Source organism: Pteropus medius, unplaced genomic scaffold, assembly GCF_902729225.1.
Source record: "Pteropus medius unplaced genomic scaffold, Ma_sr-lr_union100, whole genome shotgun sequence".
In the NCBI taxonomy this organism is placed as follows: domain Eukaryota; kingdom Metazoa; phylum Chordata; class Mammalia; order Chiroptera; family Pteropodidae; genus Pteropus; species Pteropus medius.
In genome coordinates, this window is record NW_024351730.1 from 4103940 (window position 1) to 4130022 (window position 26083).

A 26083-nucleotide genomic window follows, 5' to 3' on the forward strand; every position below is an offset into this window, starting at 1 on the left:
ACTTTCCCAGGTTACAATGCAAGCAATTTTACTGCCCGTTTCCTTTCGGATGCGCTAAAATATTAGCGACATCACTGACAACGTGGGGAATATATTTAGCCTTCCAGATTTTAAAACAACTGTAATATCACTTAGCCATCTAGTTGGAGGGAAAATCCCACGTTTAGCTAAGAGCACAATTAACATTGCTTGGGAGCGCTTCCTCTCATGTGTTTTCTTAACACCCTTGCGCGGAGGCACGCTAACGTCAAGACGTTTTGCGACGTGCGGACGTCGGCGTGCGGTGCTGCGTCTCCAACCTTCCGCCGGAGCGGCTAGTTGCGGGTTGTAGTCCTCAGCAGGTTTTCCTCTCTGCCTGGGATAGTCAGGCTGAATTTTGTTCGCCGGACCCTAGCCATAGCATCTTGGAGAAAACCGAGTCGCAGGCGATGGCGCTGGAGCCTCTGGGGACCCTCTCCTGACGCCTCCGTAGCCTGGGGGGATGCAGTTTCTTGTGGGTCCAGGCTGGTGGCGTGGACGCGCGATCCCGGCATGTGTCTCCGGGGCTGCCTGTCGGATGCTGCCCTGGCCTCTCCCCGTGCCGAGCCGCGGGGCTGCTGCCCGCTCCAGGGCTCTGGACAGTCTCCACAGCTCTGCAGAGCGCAAGGTGACACCCCTCCCCTTTAGTTTCACATTAACTACGTATTAAAACTTGGGAGGGTGCACCTTGCGAATTTGGAGATGTGAAGGGTTTCCTAGAATTACCTGTGAAATCAGGTTACGATTTTGTAAAGGAGGCGGAGCTGAGCGCGCGCGCTCCGCTGGGGTTTCAGAACTCTCCGTTGCTCACCTGTGACCTTGTCCAAGTCACTCCTGAGTTTCCTAATTTGTAATGTCAGTAACTTAATAATTCATGCGAGTCACTGATCTAAGCACTTTGCGTATATTACATTACTACTCCTAAAATCCTACTGAAGAAGCTTCTATTTGCATTTTCCTGCAATTTATTAGCTGTATGCTCTGGTCAGGGAAGCTTGACCTTCCTGTGAATGTTTCTTCATTTATTAAATGAGGTACTAATAAAACCATCAAATGCCTATTTATGAGCATTACACGATGGAAGGCATAGAACTGAGTCTAATACTTAGAATATAAGAAGAGCTGGATATGCCTTAGCTTCTTTTTATTATCGTATTTTGCATCAGTCAAAGCAAACTTGTATAACTCTGACTATTCTTGTGATTGGAGAAGGTAGGGGTGCAGCACTGTAGAAACTACTATATCTGTTAACTACGAAGAGATAATAAGTTAGATAGAAAAGTGAAGTAATTGCAAGTTATGAGTAACTGGAGAAAAATAAGACTACATAATATTGACTACATAAAAGTTTTGCCCTTTTCTAAAATGCCTGTAAAATTTAAAATGAATTTATGTCGTAATTCAAATTTCTTAAATATGGTGCAGTTTTGTATCTTTTGAATAAATGACAGGGGAGAAATCTACAGGGCAAACAAATTGTTTAGTTTTTTCCAGAATTTCTTTCAGTATAGATTTTATTGGAAAAATAAAATGTTTATAGAGTCCAAAAAACTGACATGTTTTTCTTGAATATCAACTTTTTAGCAGTTTTTGTAATGAATCTCAATAAAAACTAAAGATGTGTGCAACTAAAAATTAGAATTTACATTTTAAAGTATTTTTGAATTTGAAGTTGGTAAATAAGAGCCTTTTTTTGCTGATGTGATTTTTTTCTCTCTTTAGAGAAGTTGCAAGTAACAAAATTGTATCTAATTTAAACTTTTGAAGGCTCTGGAGCACAGGGTTTTAAAAGACCTGACTTTGGTGATTAAATGTATTATAGAGGAAAAGGATTTTTTTTTTTTTAGCTTTTCTGTCGCTTTTTGCCTCAAGAGGTTTTGTTAAACATGGTGTTCTAAGGCAGTTCTTGAGTTCTAGGTATCTTGTGTTCTCCATTCCTGAAAATAAATTCAGTTCCTCATAAGTGGTGGAAATATTATAAGTAGTGGAAATATTATAAGGAACTTTTATTTAGCTGTATGGTCACTTTTGACAGTGAAACTGATGTATTCAATGACTCATATTGTAATTCACTGTAGTATGAGTTTAGCCATACATAACTTTGTCAGAGGAATAACATAAACAATATAAATGCTATTAATGAAATTGTTCAAAGAAGGCTAAAAGAATATTCTTTGAATTAGTATACTTATTTCACATTGTGCCAGATTTATAACTTATAAATGTAATATTTCTCACCCCTTTCTAGGAAAAAATTGACATGTCTAGATTCCCTGTTGAAAATATTAGAAATTTTAGTATCATCGCACATGTGGATCATGGCAAAAGTACTTTAGCTGACAGGCTCCTAGAATTGACAGGTATTTTCATTTTATATACTTAATTGATGGCAATGAGTAATTGATAATTACTTTTATCATGCTTTTTGCAATTTGGTTTTAATTTTATGTGCAGTATTGTTTCTTTTTAAAAGCCCTTAGATAAATCATGCATTTCTATTTAAAGGGACAATTGATAAAACAAACAACAATAAGCAAGTTCTTGATAAATTGCAAGTGGAACGAGAAAGAGGAATCACTGTTAAAGCACAGACAGCATCTCTCTTCTATAATTGTGAAGGAAAGCAATACCTTTTAAATCTCATTGATACACCAGTAAGTTTAATATTAATTTTGTCTCCATTGTTAAAGTCAGCCTTGTATTAATAGTATAAACAAATCCTAGTTTAGTTTTTGAACCGATATTAGACACCTAACTTTGCTTTTTGTTTTCTCATTGTTCTTAGGTTAGTGTAAATTGTTTTACAAATGTGGGCTAAACAAAAGAAACCTATTAACTTTTTTCCAAGTGGAGTCAATAGGTTTGCCATAACCTAAGCTAAAACAATTATAGCTAATATTTAGAGGTATCGATATTTTTTGTTTCTCAGGGCCATGTTGATTTTAGTTATGAAGTATCCAGGTCACTGTCTGCTTGCCAGGGTGTTTTACTTGTGGTTGATGCAAATGAGGTATGTACTTTTAATTGTATATGATGTAACATACTATTTGGTTGTTTCGAGAGGTTATTTTTTAAAGTGTTTCGAAAATAGAATTTTTATGTTTGATAAAAATAAGATTTATTGTATCACTTAACCAAAGTTATATGCTTTGGTCCTGTTAATTTGACGTTATACTAAAGCATTTTGTGAAATTGACTTGTTCATCTTTTAAAATTTTTTATCTGATCAGAGGAATTATTCAATTGTATTTTTGTCGAAGTATGTCATATTATATATCCTACCAAAAAACTCAGTTTTTAAGTTTTTAATCTCAGTTTTCCATATCAATTTTTAGGAGAACTTGAATGTAAATCTTTATTTTTGAGGTCTTTTTTGGATGATTTAAAGGTAATAATATGTGACGTGTTAAAGAAACATGTCAATAACATTACCCATTTATTTTGTGGTATAAATATAACCATAAAAGCATGTTCAACAATTGAACATATAAGAACTATGATATACTATTTAAAATAAAGCTTTTGATATATTCACTTTCTCACAAACTCTTCATCTAAACCCCCAAATGTTTTATTTGTTGTGTTAAACTTTCCCTGATTCTGTCAGAGAAAGTCAGTCTACCTTATATATGTAGTACTGGGTTTATAAACTGCATCACATGACTCTATTCTTTAGTAGGCTTTGATGACCTTGAGAGTCTTTGTGTCTCTAATGCTGAACACAGTTCCCTCCAACAAATGCTTCCTGAACTGAAATAAATTTCACAGGGAATAATCCAGATCCATGGAAGTATAGATGCTGTAGTTTGCCTTATATTCTGCTTTTGATGAAGATGTGTGGTATGATCTGGAATTACATGTTTTGTGACATGATAGAATGAGCCTCTCAGTATATTGTGTTGATATTCCAGGGTATTCAAGCCCAAACTGTAGCAAACTTCTTTCTTGCCTTTGAAGCACAGCTATCAGTGATTCCAGTTATAAACAAGGTAACAATGAGAGAACAATGCTATTTATTACTTTCTAAAAGTAAATTTAGTGTTTGAGTATCAAGTGTGCTTTTTTTATATGAGGGAACTTCAGCTGTTTATTAAATATATTGATGAGATTTATGTCTTTGAATTGCACGTGATGGAATTGTAACTTCCATACCCTTGCATGTAGTTGAGAAGATAGTTTCTCTGAATTACATGGAGTGATGGAAGGCTGTTTGTATAGGAAAGGTATATGTGCAGGGCAGCTAGCATATGTCTGTTACGCTAAACTACATATAGGAAACGAAAAGGAGTTTGTGATCTAGGAGGAAACAATGTAATATAACATGAAATATAACAGTTAAGTGCTAAAGTGAGCACTGTGTATAAACTGTAACTTTGTATTTTATATTTTAAAATTAATAAATTAAAAATTTTAATTTAAAAATCTGCATTGCATTGTTATATTTTTTGGTATTGGGGTTAAGTTTAAAAGAAGCAGGATTGCCCATAGGTAAGACTGTTTTTGTAAACTGTACCTAACTTAAAGTCAACTTATATGGTGTTAATTAATAAATTGTTATTGAACTCTTCTACTGCCTTGAGTAGCTTACTGCCTAAATTTTTTGCATGCTCTTCTGTCTTCCCTGTTTTTCAATGGCCATGCTTATTAAAATTGTATTGACTATATATGTCATTTTAATACTTTTGAAAGAAAAATCATGGATAGCTTTTAGCTATCTCCAAGTACTCTTAATTAATATTTAATACATTTTATTTATTAAGTTAAGACATGATGAATTGTTTTTTTAAGATAGATCTGAAGAATGCTGATCCTAAAAGGGTTGAAAAACAAATTGAAAAGGTGTTTGATATTCCAAGTGATGAATGTATTAAGGTAAAATACCTTTATTTATTTATTTATTTATTTTATTTATTATTATTATTTATGCCTACAACACTTGGCTTCCTAGGTGGTCTCTCATCGAAGTACTAACCAGGCCCGTCCCTGCTTAGCTTCCAAGATCAGACGCCGGGCTTGTTCAGGGTAGCATGGCCATAGACCATGGACCGTGGCTCCACTGGGGCGCGAACCCAGGACCTTCTATGTGTAAAGCAGACATGCTAACTGCTACACTAAAGAACCATGTCCCTTTTATTTTTTTTTTAAGACTTGATTATACTTTTTAAAACCTCAGATATTTGGCCTAAGTGAAATTTCATAGTTTTTGATAGCCCATCATTATATTAATATTTTTAATAGTTTTACAAAGTTCTTTTTACTAATACTTCATTTGATCTTAACCCAAATTCCTTGTTACATGGTTAGGACAGACAGGAATTATTCTTGTGATACTGTTGAAAGAACTAAGGCTCAAAGATTTTGTCAGTTAAAATTACAGATCTATAGTTAGCTAATTTGTCAGGACTAAAATGTAGGTTTTCTGCAACACATTACAATATTCTTTTTTGTACGCCATTTTGCCTCTCTGGAAATATTCTCTTGAAGAGCAGGTCCAAACTAATTTTAGGGCATTTGTATGTTGGAATTGACAAAGACCTTTTTTTATTTTTTATTTTATTTTATTTTTTTATAAATAGCTAGCTAGAGTAATAATCTTAGGAAACAATATATTTTATTTACATCCAATTAATACTATTTTAAATTTGAATTTTTAAATTTGCTTTTCAAATGTTGGTTTGGGCGTTAAATAGCCACAACCACACTAGGCTAAACTATGCTACATGCTTATGTAGTAAGTATGTCAGAGCAACAGTATGTTTAGATTACACTTTCAATCTTGTTTGATTTTTGAAAAAACAACTTTCAGGTGTTGAGTGCTTTTTGTCTGTTTACACTTCACACAGTAGATGATTACATACAACTTGGTAATGACTGAAAAGCAATAATTTTTTTTCTTAGATACACATACACACAGAATTTAATGGTTTTTAATATGAATGGGACGTTATTATAAGGCATTCCTGGAATTATGTTTTCATAATTTGGATTATGTTATATTAAAGTATAATTAACTATTCTGATTTTAATACATCTTTATAGAATTCATTTAGATACTTATTTGCTTGTTGCAGCTAGGGACACAGCAATGAACAGACAGACAAGACCCCTATCTCATTGTGTTTATATTCTACTTGGGGGGTGCAGTCATTAAATAGTAAATAAAGAAGTAAATGTAGTGATTATTGAATGAGACAGATGTCAAGGAAATTCATTCAACAAATTGTGTTTTCAGGTAGAATACCATAGTTAACAATGGAAAAGTCTTGTTTTTCAGAGAGATGCTGTGGTACAGACTAACTTAGAGAAGGTCTCTCTGATGAGCTAAGGCCTGAAGAAATGAAGAGTTGGGAGAAATGCATTCCAGGAAGAAGAAAGAGCAAGTGTAAAGGCTTGGCATGTTTGGCAAGAATTAGCATGATTTAGGGACAGAAAGCAGGCAAGTTAGATGAGATGGCTTTGGAGTAGCCAGAAATCAAGTCATGCTGAGACTCTTGCTATATACTAAAGAGTTTGAAAATTATTCTAAGATAATAAAGGATTTTAAAGCAAGAGAGGAAATAAACTGATCGTTCAGGTTTCCTTATAGAGAATGTGTTGGAAAAGAGTAAGAAGAGATAGGGGAAACCAGTGTGCAGTAATAACTCAGGTGCAAAATGGTGGTGGCTAAGTATATGATGGTAATGTTGGAAAAGGGGACAAATTTGATGTATATTTTATAGATGTAATAGATTTGTTGGTGAGTTATATGTAAGGAAGTGAAATAAAAGGAAGAATCAGGAATCTTTAGGTTTGAACAATTAATTGAATACTGGTGTTAATATGGAGTGGACCTGGAAAGGAACAAATATAGGGGGAAAATAAAAAGCTCTGTTTTGGGCATAGTGTCTACTATTAGAAATGTCTACTACATGCCCAAGTAGAGATAGCGCATAAATCTACAATTCAGGCAGTCACAGAGAGAGTTGGTTCAGAGATAGATACTGAGAAGTTATTAGCATGTTTGTAGTATTGAGGCCATAGAAATGGATGCAGTTTCCTAGGAGTAAAGTATAGATAGAGGAAAAGGTCCTAGAAGTCATGTTACATTATTGTCAGTTTTTACGGTGTTTTGAGTAAGAGTTTAGAGAGAGTAGGATTCAGAATAGAAGTGTGGAAGGATTGAATTTTCAGGGAAGTGGGAATACTCGTTATAACAAGAGAAGGCAAAGAGGTTGTGGGTATAGGTGCAGATGGATTTATATGTTTGGATAAGGGAGTTTTTGATGTTTTCTGTTTCCTTAAATGAAATGAGGCAAAGTTATCAACTGAGAGTGAATTCTCCAGAGGAGAAAATGTAGATTGAAGGAAAGTGGTGTGAATTATCTTACTGAATAGCACTGTGAATTTACTAGGGGACATACCCTGGGAGTGCCAGGAAGTGTTAACTACATAGTGAGACTTGTGGTCATGAATTCACAAGAAACTAGCCAGACCACTTACTTGATTTTTCTCCACTAATGTTAAACTGCTCTGGTAATAAGCATAGAAAAGGCATATAGTTGGATGCATTCACAGTTGAGATTTTACCATCTGCTTATGCTCTTTGAGAGAATAGAAAGCAGTTGAACAGTGATCGTAAATAGTGGACCTTGGAGTCTCAGCTGAGAAAGAAGGGGGCAGGGGACTAATGAATAATGAAAAAAAGTATTCCATTCAATGGATTAGAAATGGTGATCTTAAAGGATTGTTGCAAACAAGTTACTAGAGTCTGGAGCAGTGGTTCTCATTAGGGGTCAGTTTTACACCCAGGAAACATTTGGTAATGTCTGGAGACATTTTTTGTTGTCACACTGAGAAGTGAGTGCTACTGGCATCTTGTGGATTGATGAGATTTCATGGTTGCTGTTAAACATCCTACAGTGCACAGAACAGCCCAAATGTCCTTATTGCTGAGTTTGAAAAACTGATGTAGAGGGAGTTTAAAGGGTAAGAGGTGGTATTCACGTAATGGGTTTTGAAATCAAGATTTCAGAGACAGTCCAATTACTGATGATGACAAAGGTCAGTCATGCACATGAGTTTTGAGTCTTTTGGCTTGCTTTTTCAGTGAGAGAACAATAGTAATTATGTACTTTATAATTAGTGTATGTATATTGCTTAATCTCTCCACACAACAACCTTGAGATTTAGGCAAAATAAGAATAATCACTTATCAGATGAGAAACTTGAAGCATGAAGAAGTATGCACAGGTCAAAGTCTACATTCTATGCAGAATCATGATTGTTAACCTAGAATTTTTTAACTCTTAGACCACTGCTCTTTCAACACCATAATCAGAATGCTTTTATAATTTAATCCAAGAAACACAGAATCACCTAACTGTATTGGAAGGACATTTGTCAATACACTATATGCTTTGTGCTTCCTTTTACTATGTTCAAACAAATTGTAACTGTTAGTTCTTTCTTTTTTCTGATCATAAAGCTCCATCACTAGAATAGAAGAAAAGTAGAGCTTTAAGTTTAAATGTTTGTTTTTTTCACATGTGCTCCCACTTCTTTTTTATTAAATTTATTGAGGTAACATTGGTTAATAAAATTATATAGGTTTCAAGTATACAGTTCAATAATATATCATCTGTATATTGCATTGTGTGTTCACCACCCAAAGTCAGATCTCCTTCTGTCACCATATATTAGACCCCCTTTACCCTGACCTACCTGCCTCCTGCCCCTCTTTCCCTCTGGTAACCACTAAACTGTTGTCTATGTCTGTGAGTTTTTGTTTGTCTTGTTTGTTTGTTGCTTTTTAGTTTTATATCCCACATACGAGTGAAATCACCGTACGTATATATTTTTAGATTTCTGCTAAACTTGGAACAAATATTGAAAGTGTTCTTCAGGCAGTCATCGAAAGAATACCCCCGTAAGTATTTTGCTATTTTTATACTGTTCATTAATCTTTAATAGTACACAGACCATCCGTTTGATCTGTTATTGTGGCTTATTCAATATGGGAAATATACTCTTGTGGCCAAGGAGAATAAATTTTTAAATTTATTTTTAGTAATATATGGAGGGCAAACACAGTACAGGGAAATAAGAAAAAACGAGAATAGGGATCTCCTCTTAACAATCATTGTAAAAAGAGACTTGAGAACATTGACTGTTCTTTGCTTTAATACTGAACAAATATATTTCATCAGTTTTGTAAGTAATTTTAAAAGTCATTTATTTAAAACATGAGATTGAATTAAAACTAATATAGAAATAGGCATTGTATCTTATTTTAGAGAAAGATCTTTTTATTTTGGCTATCAGTTATCAACCTTTCTTAAGTACTAGAATGTATTAAGCATAATATTTGAGTTAAAAAAAGGCATTTTATTAATATTTTAATTTACTATGTGTGTATTTACTTTTTACTTATTTTTAATAGTCCTAAAGTACATCGCAAAAATCCCCTGAGAGCTTTGGTATTTGACTCCACTTTTGACCAGTATAGGGGTGTGATAGCCAATGTAGCATTGTTTGATGGAGTGGTTTCCAAAGGAGATAAAATTGTATCTGCACATACTAGAAAGACATATGAAGTTAACGAAGTGGGAGTTCTGAATCCTAATGAGCTGCCAACTCATAAACTGTAAGTCATCTACATTAATAATTAAAATACATTTGTATGTGTTTCTGTTTCATTCTTTCTCAACTTGGTATACTTCCAATGATCCCAATGTGATGACTTAGAAACAAAACAAAACCTAATTATTTAATGCAACTATAGAGTGAATGCTCTTTTAAAAAGAATCTCATGTGTGAAGGACAGTAAAAAGATTTGATATCTTTTTATTCCTCCTGACTAGTTACAACTAATTTTATGATCTGGTACAGATTGGATTCTGTATGTATTTGATGAGACAGTGAAAGAAATAGTTCCCTCGCCTATATCCATATCCATATCAGGTATCATTTTGACAATTTTTTTATGATTAGATTTTTCAAAATAAAAGTGAAGAAAATTTGATAATTCTTTTCTTTAGTATAGAATTCATGGTAAAACTTGGATTAACTAGAATTCGTGGCCCATGGGGTTAGCAAGGTACTGTGTATTGGAAAAACTGAGTTCTGAGTTTACTTATTAATATTTGAGGGCCTACTCCATCAGTACTTCAGATACTGATGAGATAAATTACCTTGGGCAAATAGTTGGAGCTTTCTATCCTCATCTGTAAAAATTAAGGTATTGAATCAGGTGACTGTATTGGTCACACTTGATAGTTTAATGTCGTATGTCTGAAGCTAGCATATTTTGCTCACTGCATTTTTTTTATCAAGTCATAAAGTATTTTAATTTTATGCAAATATTTCTAAAGTCTGTCTGTATTCTGCCATATATATCGTATACCAGCTGTTACTACATGTCAAAACAAGAAACTCATACCTTATGTAAATTAGTTTGTTATCATGTAGGAAATTTACTTAAAAGAAAAACAGAATAAACATTACTCCGAAATGTTGGGATTTGCACTTTTCTTAGAACAGGAACATCAGATATAAGTCAAATTTGTTGAGAGTTCACATATTTCTGCTTGGTTAAAAATTAATCTTGTTCTTTCTTTTAAAGCACATTTGTAACACAATTCATTGATAAAATAATGTTTCACACTACATTACAAGAATTGTTTTGTTTCTGCACTTACCAGGTTCACTATGTTTACACTGTATTTTACAAGCTGTTGTTTAATATGCAAAGGTGGGCAAAGTCATTAAAAAGGTCTTAGGCTTGTTGTATTGTAGAAGTCCTTGGTAATGAATTTTAAGGCATCGTATATTCTTTTGCTGCTAATCCTTAGAGTTGAGAGATATGTAGCACTTTCAGTTTCATGAGGTTTTTGTTTGGAAAGTGATCATTTCTTGGAAAGGTAGAGCTTATTGTGTATGCGTTTGAAACATTAAAGCAGTAAATATTTCCATATAATAATTTTATTTAGATATGCAGGACAGGTGGGCTATCTGATTGCTGGGATGAAAGATGTCACTGAAGCACAAGTAGGAGATACATTATATTTACATAAACAACCAGTGGAGCCCTTGCCTGGGTTTAAATCAGCGAAACCAATGGTATTTGCAGGTGAGGAGCTCACAGATTCAAAGGATGAGGGCCAATTTATTCTGTAAATTAAAATAAAAAGTACTAGAAATACTCATTTTAAATAACAGCTATTTCCAGGATACTCTTTGTTTTGTGTGTGTGTGTGTGCTATTTATATGTTAGCCAATTTCATATGTATAGTAAAACTTATGTGGGAGATAATTTCTAAAAATTTTTTAGGACTTCATAAGAAACAGGCTGTTAAGAAACAAGCTATTTGATGTATAGAAGAGCATACTAATATGAATTTCCCAAATGGTCCCTATATTTGATGTATTTTTCTAATTAGAATGTTTTTATTACTGAGTACCTTCCCCCTAGCTGGCTTTTCTTTAATATTGTGTTGTAATAGTGTAGACATGGCAGAGAATGTTGTCACCTCACATATGTGTAACTTCACATCCTTTTACTACTGTGTGGAGTTATAGATATTTGAAAAATAAGACCTATTTGAAGGTCATCATGTTACTCTGTGAAGGATATCCATCCAGACCTTGTTTTTCTCCCTTTAGTATCTCTTATTAGGAATTATAAACTTTGTTTATCTCTGCCTTTAGGCAAAGTTAGTCCTTTGGATTTGGAGTTCAGAGGTGAGGACTTCAGGTGTCAGATAAAAGAAAATCTGAATAACAATAACTTCATAGTTTTTGTCAGCGAATTAAAAAAAGCAAAATTTATCTTTGTCTTTAATGGATAATCTGCCCTAGAGAATTACTAACTAATTCAGTGTAGTTTTCATTTATACTCCTATTTTTTATCTGCTAATGCAGTTTCATTTGTGGTTGCGGAACGTCTTCCACTTTTGTTTCTTGAAATAAACAGAATGTATTTTCCTAGGTCTAATTCTCATCATTCTTTTTTGTTTTATCTATATTTTTGCAAAATCATAAAAACACCACTTGGAATATTAATCCAGTGTACATTCATTAAGGGTATGAAACTTTCAGTACACTTTGAAGTCAGTGTAACTTAATATTCATAGTTTTTTTTAGCAAACCAGTATTTTGTTGAATAAAATATAGGGAAGTTATTAAAAAGCTAAATGATTGATTTTGACCTTGGAAGCATTGCATATTTAGTTCTTTTCTTTAGGCAGCTTTTCACATGTGATAACTAGAAATTATTGTGTTCTCAGGAATGTACCCTGTAGATCAATCTGAATATAATAACCTGAAGAGTGCTGTAGAAAAACTGACTTTAAACGATTCCAGTGTGACAGTTCATCGGGATAGTAGCCTTGCCCTAGGTGCTGGCTGGAGGTAAGATTCACCTACATTGTAGGTTTTCATTTTTATTGAAAAGTAAAGTTTAAATGGTTTATTGCTCCTGAACATTTCTGAGGATAAGTTCATATTAGTGTGAAGTGAAATAAAACAATATCTGCCTATTTATTTCACACTGTGGAATTCATATCCAATGGGTAAGTTTTGTAGCGATTTTTCAATAGAATTCCAGTGAAACATTTGAATCTTAATGAAATTATGCCAGTATTCAATTACGATGTGAATTGCTTGAATAACTCTTTATTCCACCCTTTCCTCACAAAGTAAAAATATATTCATCAAAAAAAATAGAGCCCATGGGACAGAAACATTTTGGAATTTGGCTTTTTCTCCCTCAGATTGGGATTTCTTGGACTTTTGCATATGGAAGTTTTCAACCAGAGATTAGAGCAAGAATATAATGCTTCTGTTATTTTGACAACCCCTACTGTTCCATACAAAGCTGTTCTTTCATCAGCAAAATTGATAAAGGTACTGTTGTGAATCAGGAACAAGGAAAAACTATGCTTGCATGTGTGTGTGTGTGTGTGTATGCGTGTGTGTGCAGAATGCAAGAGAACTTTTTGTGTACCATTAGCTGACTAGCTGTTAAAGCTAAAGATTTATGCAGTATTCTTCTTAACTTGGTAAAATCTCTACATTGTCATTACTGGTCTGTTACTGAGGGTAAAAAGTAGCATTAGTAATGAAAATGCTGTTGAAAAGCCAGCATAAGGACGAAGAATATATTTTTGGTTATAAGTAATTTATTTTATAAAAAAGTGAAACATTCATTCCTACCTGGCAGTAGAGCTGTAGGAGAGTTTAGATTTCAGGTTAATGATAAAGACAGTATTCCATCTAAGTGGCAATCTGTTAATTTTAAACAAATGTTAACTTTGGCATTGATAAATATTTTCCAACAATATTAACTTAGGAAACTTATTATAATGCTTTATAAAAGGCAGATTAAATTGTAGTATTACATCATACTTTTCTAAATGGTACATGAAATGCGTTTACTAAATGTCAATAACCAGAATATATTACTTATTATAATTTTTATTAATGTTAAATGAGTATAATTGGAGGGTTTTTTTAATCTAAAGCATGTTAAAATAATATTAGAATATTAGGAATTCTGTTTATTCCAATAAATTCAATAACAAAATAAATTTAACATATACTATAAATTGAAAGCAAATTTTAAAACATGGTAATTATTTATTAAGACTTTAATTATTGGTGATTTTTATTTTTAGGAATATAGAGAAAAGGAAATTACAATCATCAATCCTGCACAATTCCCTGATAAATCAAAAGTAACAGAATATTTGGAGCCAGTTGTTTTGGGTACAGTTATCACACCAGATGAATATACTGGAAAAATAATGATGCTTTGCCAGGTATAAATGTAATACAGTTTAATAGAAAAGTAAATTTTAGTTCTCTCAAGCAGTGGTTCCCTGCTCAGGTTTTGAAAGATTTTTCTCTGTGGAGCACACTGAATTTATAAGAAGTTTTCAAAAAGAGATACACACATAGATACTTATACTTTAAAATTATTTTTATTTTAAATTAAAAAAAATAGAGCCAGAATTTTGATCATCTTTGTTAATTTACTGAATGGATATTTTTGCACAGAGGAAAGAAATTTGATGCTTATTTATCTTGAGTAGCTGAAAATATACTTTCTCTTAGCCTTTTTAGGACTTGATATTGAATACACATAATTATAATGAGATACCTTTGGGAAGTGTTTCCCATATTGCTTTAGTTCTCGCCACATTGTAATCAGTGATTTATTACAAAATCATTCCAAAATTGGATATAATCATAATCCTCAAAAATACCTTTTTGAAATACTCTGTCATGTATTCAAAAGAACTCTCAAATGATGGCTAGTGGACATGAATCTTAATTGTTACCACAAACTAGATTATAATTTTGTTTAGTCACTTACTTTCCCTGGACCTAAGTTTCTTTATTTGTAAAACAAGAAATTAGAACTTTGACTTTATCTGTAGTTATATTTGACTTATTTTTAAATGAACTACTCTATAATTAAAAAAGATAAAATTGTTAGATAAAGGATTAAAAGCTTTGGTAGGAAGTATATTGTGATTGAAATACAAAATGGTTCTCCCTGTATTATAAATATTGCTTGCAAGTTTTTACTAGGCAATTAATAAGTATTCATTTTGTAAACTCTTTATTAGGACTCATAAGGAAATTTTTAAGTTGGTAATTGACATCTTTATATTTTAAATCATTCGAATAGGCTATAATTAAACACATTTTTTTTCTGTCTTTTTTAGGCTCGAAGAGCAATTCAGAAGAATATGGTGTTTATTGATCAAAATAGAGTTATGCTTAAATATCTCTTCCCTTTGAATGAAATCGTGGTGGATTTTTATGATTCTTTGAAATCCCTGTCTTCTGGATATGCTAGGTAAAAATTTAATGGGAAATTCAGATATAGGGACAGTTTTTTTAAAATACTGACTAGGAAGAGTATCTTATCTATCTCTCTTTGTATTCTGCATAGTATTTAATATGATATCTTTCATATAGTAAATGCTTAATTATGTTTGTTGAGGAAAGAAAGGATTTTAGCAACACTTTAGGAAGTAATCTTTTTTTTGGCATATTAGTATCACCTTGTGACCTCCTTGCTTAAAACTTTTAGAAAACATTTGCAACTCTAGGCACCAGCTTGTTTTAAAATTAAGACAATAGTATATTTGTTCTTATCCATAATTGGAAAGACTTGTAAGCATAAGTTAAACCTGTCTATTTTGATGAGCATTGTAAGCTTTTACCATATTGTTAATATTAATAGCTGCCACTTACTAAGTGCTTATATGTGCTTTGCTAGGCTCTTTTTTGTTTTATTTTTATTTTTTTTTATTAGGGTTATTGGGGTAACATTGGTTAATACAATTATATAATTTTCAGGTGTACATTATAATTTGACATCTGTATGTTCTTTTGTGTGTTTACCACCCACAATCCAGTTTCCTTCAGCTACCATGTATTTGATCCCCTTAACCCGCTTCACCCTCCCCCAACCCCCTATGTTTGACCCCCTTTATCCCTTCTACCTAACCCCTCCTCCCCTACCCTCTGGTAACCACTAGTCCATTGTCCATGTCCATGAGTCTCTGTTTGTGTGTCCTGTTCATTTGTTGCTTTTAGGTTTATATTCCACATGTGAGTGATATCATTTGATTTTCAACTTTTTCTGTCTGGATTATTTTGCTTAGTATGATTATCTCAGGGTCCATCTATATTGTCACAAATGGCAGTATTTCATCTCTTCTTATGGCTGAGTAATATTCCATCGTATATATGTACCACACCTTCCTTAGCTAATCGTCTATCGTAGGACACTTCGGTTGCTTCTGTGTCCTGGCCACTGTGAATAATGCTGCTATGAACATCGGTGTGCAATTATCTTTTCGGATATGGGTTTTTGAATCTTTGGGGTAAATATCCAGTAGAAGGATTGCTGGATCATATGGTAGATCCATTCTTAGTTTTTTGAGGAATCTCTATACTGTTTTCTATAGTGGCTGTACCAATTTACGGTCCCACTGGCAGTGTATGAGGGTTCCTTTTTCTCCACATCCTCTTTAACACTTGTTATTACTTGTCCTGTTGATTATAGCTATTCTAACAGATGTGAGATGGTATCTCGTTGTGGTTTTGATTTGCATTTCCAAAATAGCTAGTGCTGTTGAGCATCTTTTCATATATTTGTTGGCCATTTGTATGTCCTCTAGAGAGAAGTGTCTGTTCAGGTCCTCTGACGATTTTTTGATTGGATTGTTTGTTTTGTTGTTATTGAGTCGTATGAGTTCTTTGTATATTTTGGATATTAGGCCCTTATCGGAAGCATTGCTTGCAAATATATTTTCCCATTTGGATGGTTGTCTCTTTACCTTGTTGACAGTTTCTTTTGCTGAGCAGAAGCTTTTTAGTTTGATGTAGTTCCATTCATTTATTTTAGCTTTTACTTCCCTTGCCTTTGAGGTCAAATTCATACAATCCTCTTTATGTCCAAGGTCCTTGAGTTTAGTTCCTATGTTTTCTTCTATGCAATTTATTGTTTCAGGTCTTCTATTCAGGTCTGTGATCCATTTTGAGTTACTTTTGGTGTTGGTGATAGACAACAGTCTAGCTTCATTCTTTTGCAGGTGGTCTTCCAGTTTTCTCAGCACCATTTATTGAAGAGGCTTTCCTTTCTCCACTGTATGTTTTTGGCTTTTTTGTCAAAAATTATTTACCCATATAAATATGGGTTTACTTCTGGACTCTCAATTCTGTTCCACTGGTCCGTGTGTCTGTTTTTCTGCCAATACCATGCTGTTTTGATTACTGTCACTTTGTAGTATAATTTGAAGTCAGGCAGAATGATGCCTCTAGTCTGGTTCTTTTTTCTCAGGATGGATTTGGCTATTCAGAGTCTCTTGTACTTCCATACAAATCTGATGATTTCTTGTTCTGTTTCTTTAAAAAATGCTGGTGGGATTTTGATGGGGATTGCATTCAATCTGTATAGTGCTTTAGAGTAATATGGTCATTTTGACTAAGTTGATTCTGCAACCCAAGAACTCGGAATATCTTTCCATTTCTTTGTATCTTCTTCAATTTCTTTTAATAGGATCTTATAGTTTTCATTATATAGGTCCTTCACATGTTTTGTTAAATTAATTCCTAGGTATTTTATCCTTTTTGGTGCAATCGCAAAAGGAATTATTTTTTTTACTTCTTTTTCTGACACTTCATTATTAGTATAGAAACGCTATGGATTTTTGAACATCGATTTTGTAACCAGAGACTTTACTGTATTTGCTTATTGTTTCTAGTAGTGTTCTTGTGGAGTCTTTAGGGTTTTCTCTATAGAGAATCACGTCATCTGTAAATAGTGACAGTTTGATGACTTCATTTCCTGTTTGGATAGGCTCTGTTTTTCAACAGTTTTTATATACTAGGTACTGTTCTAGTGTTTTACATGTATTAACACATTTTATTATCAAAAAAGCTCTGTGAAGGTTCAAACTGAAGAACCATATCTGAAATCCAAAAGTTATTAATGGCTGTTTATCAATGCTATAGCATTTATTACAAAACTAAAAGAAATCCAACTTATGAATCTGAAATGACCATTAGTGTATATTATTGTCCATAGCCAACCAGCTGCTGGGAGGGAACATTGGGAAAAGTCACATTTGCCTTCAGTGATTCCTAAACTCGCTTACCAATTTCTTTTCATTCTCCATTTAGAGCATGTTCCCCTTGCTTTTGCCCTTCATCTCATAAATGTAAAAATATGATGAAGTTTATTCCGTATAGTGGTCATTTAAATTCATTCATCTGAAATGTATATGCAATATTTTGATGAAAAGTGAAACCTGATTTGGGAGTTATGGGGGATAGAAAGAAAAATGTAATCTCTTGGGAAGTATAATGCTTATTTATTACTTGGACATTTTTCCTTGTTAGTTTTGATTACGAAGATGCAGGCTACCAGACTGCAGAACTTGTAAAAATGGATATTCTACTGAATGGAAATATTGTAGAGGAGCTAGTAACTGTTGTACACAAGTAAGTTGAATATAAATTAATCATGTAATGTGAAACCAACTACTTTTAACATTTTTATATAATTATTAGTTGCTAATTTTTGACTGCTATATTTTGAAAACTTAAAAGATAATTAAATTTCCCTCTACTAATATTTCCTTCCATTCTTTTTTCATTCTTCTCTTTCCAAACTGTTAAAATGTTAAAGGGAGATTGGAAGTACAGTAGTCAGAAAGAATAGCATCATAGGAAGAAAGGTTTCCCTTACCAGGCAAGACAAAGTAAAAGAAAATGTTTTTAAAACTTTATGACATTTAGAATTGAGAACAAAAAGTTTATAAGCTTCATAAAAAAAAAAAAAACTATAGTAATAAAAATGAAATCCTGAATGTTCAAGAAATAGATTGGTTAAAATAAATTATAGAGCACTCATATTTATTATTTTAAGCCATTAAAACTATATTATAGAGTAATAGTGACATAAAAATGCCTATTAAATAAAAAAGTAGAATATGTACATACTGTAATCCAAAGTATAAAAAAATTATATAGAAAAATATAATGGTGTATGTTTAACAGAAACTTTTTATAATGTTTAACAATGGTTTTCTATGGGCGAAGGGAAGGGCATCAGGAGTGGTTTTTATTCTCTAATGTATGTTTTTCTCTATTGTCTGTAATAGATTGAATGTTATTTTTGCAATTAGAAAAGTCATATATGATTCAGAGAGTGATGTTTATAATAAACATTCCTTAAGGAATCACCTTTACATTGTTATGCATATGGACTAGAAAGTTACTTAAACATTCTAATTTAGCATATGCAAATAGTTGCATTTTCTGTTTCAGAGACAAAGCACACTCAGTTGGCAAAGCGATATGTGAACGTCTGAAAGATTCTCTTCCCAGGCAGCTGTTTGAGATAGCAATTCAAGCTGCTATTGGAAGTAAAATCATTGCAAGAGAAACGTAAGTTGAAATTCATTTTATTTCAGATTGGTTTAAGAAATGATATAACTAGAAAATGAAATATTGAAAGATTTAACTTAACATTGGCCTAAGCTTTACTACTACTTGTAGAAACATTAATCTTACTCTTAATTCTATTAACTTAAGTGATGACTATTACTTTTAATTACTTATTTAACACTTCGAGTGATATTATTTATGATTATTAATAGAATGTATATGGGTTTGAGGAATTGCTGTATTTCTACTAGTTTTATTGAATGACTACTGAATTTCTTGGGTAAGGACCTTTTGTAAAGTTCTATGGTTTTATCCCTTCAGGTAGATGGTTATAAGCTAATAAGAACAGAAACTAAAAAAGTTTTGGAGATATTCTTATAAATAATAAAACTAAGTTATGATTTTTTACTCGAAGCATTTAATATCACTTCCTCAGAGCTAGTCAGGTTGTAACTCTGAGAGAAGAATGCTAACATGGTAAGCTTTTGCATTCTAGATTAAGGACCCCACATATGATATAGACATGGAAGATAGGCTAATTTGTTTAGAAAACTGGTCTTTTTTATGTTTCTTGATACATGATGTATATAAATCAGAACATCAAATAAGCTGCTGTACTAATAAGTGCAGGAAGTATCTCACAGCATTTCCTATTTCCTTACCTTCATTGTCTTAATACTTCTTGGAAATCAGAAGTGTCTCTTCAGTTGAAAGTTGCTATTCATTTCTAGTTTAACACAAACCTAAAGTATCAGTAGTAAAGTCTTGGAATAAATCATTTTTATAAAGTCTTGGAATAAATTTTATGCCTATATTTGCAATAAATTTAATTCTCTAATACCATTTTACTTTAGTCGAGTTATTTTGTATTTCATGAATACCCAGAGATTAAGCAGAATGGAGTTGATAACCTAGGAGCATCTTAGAAAGTGCATTTTAAAACAGCAAATGTAATTGTGTTGAAGTAGAGAATACCATAAAGAAAAGAGGAGAATTTTATATCTTCTTATGGAATACATAAAAGTGGAGCTATTTTCAAATTTCTTATCCTTCACAATTTTCAATAAACATTATAGAAATAGGTTAATTTATAACTGTTTGTGTGGATACATTAAAATTAGTTTACCTTGAAGTTGTTTTTATAAAAGTAATATATTATTCTTTATATTCCTAGTCACTGTTGACCCACATTAGGTAGTTAGTAATTAAGATTACAATGATTTTTAATTAATTTTTACAAGTTGCAGTTGTTAGTGATAGTAGTTTTTAAGTTGAACCAGAAATGACCTTATGTAATTCTTGTAATCAAAGTCACACCATGCTTGAATCTGGCCTCATCAGGACTACCCACAAGACTTGACCTTCTTATTCTTAATAAAATATATTCATGTTGAATTTTCTGTTTTATCTCAAATACATTAAGATAAAATACTAGAGTATTTGAGCTACTTAATTATTTGCTTATGGCAGTTTTTTAAGTTTACTTATTTTAATTAGTTTCAAGTATACAGTACATTGGTTAGACATCTATATAGTTCAAAAAATGATCCCCCCAGTTGCTCCCTCTTCCCCTGAACCTCCACCTAGCCACCGTATTAATGCTAACTGCATTCCCATCCCCGTGACCATCCATCAGCTACTAATTTGTACTTCTTTAACCCTTCACCCCATTCTCCCAGCCCTCTAACCGCCCCTCCCCTCTATCACCAAATTGTCCACTATATTTGTGAGTCTGTTTTTGATTAGTTTGTTCTTTGTATTCTTTAAATTCTGCATATAAATGAAATCATACAATGTTTACTTTTTTGTGACTTAAATACCTTCTAGGTCCATCAGAACAATATCTTTTTCCATCCCCTTCCTTTAGTCTGTGTGTGTCTTTTAATCTGAAATGAGTCTTTTGTATTTTTTCTTCTTAAGTCCCTCCAACATTTCCTGTAATACTGGCTTGGTGGTGATAAATTCCTTTAGCTTATTTTTGTCTGGGAAGCTCTTTGTCTTTCAACTCTAAATACTAGTTTTCCTGGATAAAGTATCCTTGGTTGTAGATCTTGGGTCTTCATCCTGTTGAATATTTTTTGCAAAGCCTTTCTGTCCTGCATAGTTTCTTTTGAGAAATCAGCTGCCAGTCTTATGGTTGTTTCTTTATAAGTAATTATGTTTTTCTCTTGCTGCTTTTAATATTCTTTTCTTGTATTTAACCTTTGGCATTTTAATTATGGTGTATCTTGGTGTAGGCCTCTTTGGATCCCTGGTTTTTGGAATTTTCTGAGCTTCCTGAGATTTTATGTCCATATCCTGCACAGGTTAGGGAAGTTTTCCATCATTATTTCTTTAAACAGCTGTTCAACATCTTGATTTTCTTCATGTACGCCGATTAGACACATATCTGGACCCTTAATAGTGTCCCATATGCTCCTTAAATTATTTTTATAGCCTTGGCATCTTATCTCTTGCCATTCTGATTGCGTGTCCTTGGCTTTCCCATCCTCTAGATAGGGTGTTAGATCCTTTTCTTTTTTCACTTTGTTCCTTTGTTTATTCCATTTAATATACTTCTCATCTCAGATAATGTGTTCTTCATTCCAGACTGGTTCTCTTTTATAATTTCCATTTCCATTTTTGTTTTTTACCTCTTTGCTGAATTTATCTACACTTCCCCAAAGTTCATTGAGCATCTTTATAACCAGTGTTTTGGACTCTGTATCTGTTAGATTACTTGACTCTATTATATGAGTCTCTGTTCTGTTCTGTCATATGGTTTCTGCTTCTTTGTCTTCCCATTTTGGCTACCTTTCTGTGTCTGTTTCTATGTACTAAGCAAAGCTCCTGAGTCTCCTGGTTTTATTAGTGTGGATTTGTGTAGTAGGTGTCCAGTGGCACAGTCCTGAGAGGGGTTCAGCTGCAGGTCAGACTTAGCCCAAGCCTCTACCCCTCCGGGGCCACCTGATATGATGCAGGAAACAATCCACGGATGCTGTGCTTATAGTTGCTTCAAAAGGCCACACCAGAAACCGAAGCCAGCTGCCACCAGTGTGAGTCTAGGCTGCTCAGCAAGGGGCACCTCACTCGCTGAGGACATACCTGGATGTGGCTTGGGGGAAGGCAAGCCTGCGTTGGGGGAGGTGGGGTTTCAGGGAATCTGGACGGAGTACCTCTGTATCCAGTTTGGTGACCTCGTGGCTATGGTGGCGCTGTGTCCACACACTGGTATGGGGGAGGGCTCAAATGGAAACAATGGATACCACCAGCAATTCTGTATAGAGTGAGTCTCACTTTGGCCCTCACTCTGACAATGTCTCCCTGTAAGTCTCTGGTGCCCCCTGTGTACCACTGAATTGGCACCAGTGCTCAGAGCAAGCAGATTTATCACTGCGAAAATCTGCTTGTGGACGCAGCAGCCCCTTTAAGAGGCTTCTGCTTCTGCCGCTGCTGCAGCCTCCATCTCACTCAGCCACTCGAGACTGGGCAGCCCCGTGTCCTTGTCCCGTCCTACTTTCTGCCGTTGCAGGGTGACTTCTTGTATTTCTCCCTAGTTGTATGGCTTGTTCATCTAGATCCCAGCGATTTTTTCCTTGCTGCTGCTCCTTATTTCTGTCACAACTTTGATTTGGTCACCAGAGGACTAAACAGAGCCTCTATCATCTATGCCATGTTTTTCCTGCCACTTATAGCAGTTTTACACTATCATTGAAATCTTTAATAAAAGGGAAAACTTTGAAAATAATGTACTCTTAAATAGTATAATGAAATTACATACTTACATAAAATTTTCTCTTTTACAGTGTGAAAGCCTATAGGAAAAATGTTTTGGCAAAATGTGTACGTATCTACTTGTATTCTACTTTGTAATAATATGTCTATTTTGTGAGTTTAAAACCAAAGGCGATGTAAATATATTGGCTTCCATTGTTGGTTTTTATAATACCCTTTATTTCATCTTGGCTATGATATCATATTCATTTTGATCATGTTCTTAATATTTTTTTCATCTTATTTAAAAATTTCCTAATGTGCAGTATCTAAGAAAGTATTTTATAACAGTTATGAACTGAATAACACATTTTGTTGATCTAATTTTTAGGAAAAGATTTTGAAGACAATGGCTATTCTTACAGTGGAAAGAATATGGCAACTGAAATCCACCTCCTACATTGCTTTGTCAAATTTGCTTTCTCAGCTTTTAAAAAGTTATTAATTGGTTATTATGATAAAGGATAGATGCTCTTTCTAAATCCTATGCATAGGGACTGACACATTTATGTCTATGTGAGTTTCTATATTATAAATTACAGCTATCTAATCCAAAACTTCCTGAATTAGTAGAGAGATTGATAATTCTTTGACATGCATAATGTGGTACTGTGCTTCCATGGGCATAGTCATCTCCAACCAAAAATAAATAAAAGTCTTTATCTTTGGGGCAGTAAAACTAAGGCTAGGAGTGGAATACAGAGGTGTTTTTGCAGATACCTACTTCATGTATAAAAATAGCAGCAATGTTGTATTGATGTCACTATGTAACTTTATGATGTTCTGTGGAGTGATTTGGACTTCCAATTTTTAAAATATTTTTCAGTATGGTGGTGATATTACCCGAAAAATGAAACTTTTGAAGAGACAAGCAGAAGGGAAGAAAAAAATGAGGAAAATTGGCAATGTTGAAGTTCCAAAAGATGCTTTTATAAAAGTTCTGAAGACACAATCTGATAATGGGAAAATATAAGGAATTTTTATAAATTAAAAATTGTGTGTCCTTTAGTTTTTCTTAGAATTTGTTGAAAACAATGAAAATTATAAAATTTGCTTGTTACTAGGTTTTTCAGATTCAAGTAACCTAGGGCTTTCTTTGAAAGGTAGTGGGTAAGAGCTTGGATTCTGAAGCCATATTAATTGGCTTCAAATTTCTGTTCAACCACTTACTAGCAAGGTAAATTAATTACCCTATTTACTCTTTAGTAATATCAGGATTACACTGTTACCTCCCCTCCATAGGTTGCTGTGAAGATTAAATGAGATAATATGTTTAAAAGAGTACATAACACATAGTAAGTTCTTACTGAATCTTAGTTTGTTTTCATGAATATTTTTTCTGACACTAAAAGGCTTCCATACTTAAGATTCTATCTAGTTCAAGCCCAAGATAAAGTATTTTCAAAATCATCTTAAGTATCAATTTGTTAGCTGGATAAATCTAGATAATATATATATGTGAGTCAGTTATTAAGTAAAGTCAAATAACATACTATCTAGACGTGTTATAGTTTTTGATAAAATTTTTATAAATGTTAGTTTGAAACTGGATGTTTATTTATTATACATCTAAGTTCAAATAAGGGTGGGGGTGTCTTATTTCTGATAATTAAAATGCACTTGTGTAAAGTTATAGGCGTTTTGTATTAGCAGCAGCTTTTATTAATGACAGTTTAATAACTGCTGTCTAGATTACATAATTGAAGAGACTGAGCTTCAGAGTAAAGTGGCTTACTTAGGTCACACCGCCAGTAAATGGCTGTCCTTACTTCAAAGCATGTACTCTTAACTTGTATGTCAATAAACCAACCTGAGAGGAGATTGTATTACAGTAAAATAAAATACAGTTGACCCTTGAACAACAACGGGGAATTAAGGGCACTGACCATTCATTTTAACTTAAGGTGGCGCTCTGAATATGTGGGTTCCTAATTGCCTCTTGACCTTTTAACAGTGCTGGTTTGCACTGAGAGGATCAATTGAACTATGCAGGCTAATTGAAAAAAAAAAGTCTTTTTAAGTGGACCCACCCAATTCAAACTCTAGTTCAAAGGTCAACTATAATTTAGCCATTGATTTCTGTCCTCTACCTTGACTGAGTTGAATGAGATAAATGTCTTTTAGGGATAAGACTATCAATGATGAATTTTATACTAAGGTTATTATATTATGAGGTAATTTTAATTATAAATTAAGAAGTGGGGACTTTCTTAAAATTGTACATAGAGGTTAATTAAATAACTTGTGAATTAGTCCTAAATAAGTTATCTCCCTTATCCTTTCTAGCTCTAATAAAATAGATGAAAATTGAGCTCTATGACAACAGTATTTTGGAAAATATATTTGAAACTAGAAAAGCAGTTAAATAGTTTCTAAAGCAAAATCTACCATTATTACCAGGGGCAAGTTAAAGGTTGGTACCTGGCACATAATATGCACCATGTTTCTATTTAATATTTGTGCTTTATTAGTATGCTTCAATTTGGACACATTCTCTTTGACTCTAAAAAATAGTTTTACTGGTAGTAATGATTGTACAATAAAGTATTTTTCAAAATTTTTTAGCATAAGCTTAAATTCTCCTTAGCTACACCTTCAAACATGATTTCCATGATTTTGTGTTGTATGCCTTCCAAATGTATCCCCCCAGAGGACATTATATTACTAAGAAATTTGCAAACATTAAACTATATTAGAATGACCACCATTTATTGAGTTTAATATGAGACAGCTACTGTAATGATCTCTATAGGCATTCAATCTATAAAACAAGGGAGGTACAGGTAGTCTTACCATCCCACTTTGTAGGGGCAGCTCAGACTTTGTATTGCCCAACATCATAGTTACTGACAGCTAGGGTTCAAACAGTGGTTTCTTTATTCAAACCCCAATTCTTAGCACCATGCTTTATTCCTATGGAAATATCTTCAATGGGCTTCTTAGTTCTTTCCTTAACAGCAGCTTAGATCCTGAGTAAAAGGAGCTAGAGTAGCCAGAAAGCTGTTTGCTGAGGAGCTTGATTACATGGACCTAAACTAGCCTCCTAACATCAAGAGCAGTAATGGAAAGGAGATCCTTTACATTGTTTCAGCTAGAACATTTAAAGCCAAGTAATAACTGATGAACCATGCACCAAAACAGGTATCTTTAGCTTTTTCACTATGATACTATGTGGCCCTCTAAGGAACTTAGGATAGTTTTCAGTAACTGATACTTTATTGCCAGGAGTGACTGGAAAATTATAATGAATCACTAGTCATTTAAAACCCGTTTATAATACTTAAGGTTATTACAGTTTCATTATTTGGAATTAACATTTATCCTAACGGTTTTACTTATTTTTATTTAACTTCTAATTTATTTG

The 26083-nt window shown here is 33.3% G+C and overlaps 1 protein-coding gene across 3 annotated transcripts; it reads left to right on the forward strand.

Moving 5' to 3' along the window:
• Positions 1–280: 280 nt before the first annotated feature.
• GUF1 (GTP binding elongation factor GUF1) lies at positions 281–25421 on the forward strand. 3 transcript variants are annotated; one of them, XM_039845120.1, is made up of 17 exons: positions 281–646; positions 2267–2378; positions 2524–2672; positions 2948–3028; positions 3930–4007; positions 4807–4890; positions 8859–8923; positions 9437–9640; positions 10986–11125; positions 12282–12405; positions 12768–12900; positions 13671–13814; positions 14727–14860; positions 17917–18018; positions 18847–18966; positions 22752–22788; positions 23546–25289. In XM_039845120.1, exons 1-17 carry the CDS (start codon positions 482–484, stop codon positions 23690–23692), a joined length of 2019 nt encoding a protein of 672 aa, XP_039701054.1. In that variant the 5' UTR covers positions 281–481; the 3' UTR covers positions 23693–25289. The 3 variants fall into 3 exon arrangements, with proteins under 3 accessions (XP_039701054.1, XP_039701055.1, XP_039701056.1); XM_039845121.1 differs by lacking the exon at positions 23546–25289 and adding an exon at positions 23051–23518; XM_039845122.1 differs by lacking the exon at positions 22752–22788 and having other exon boundaries at positions 23546–25421.
• The last annotated feature ends 662 nt before the right edge of the window (positions 25422–26083 follow it).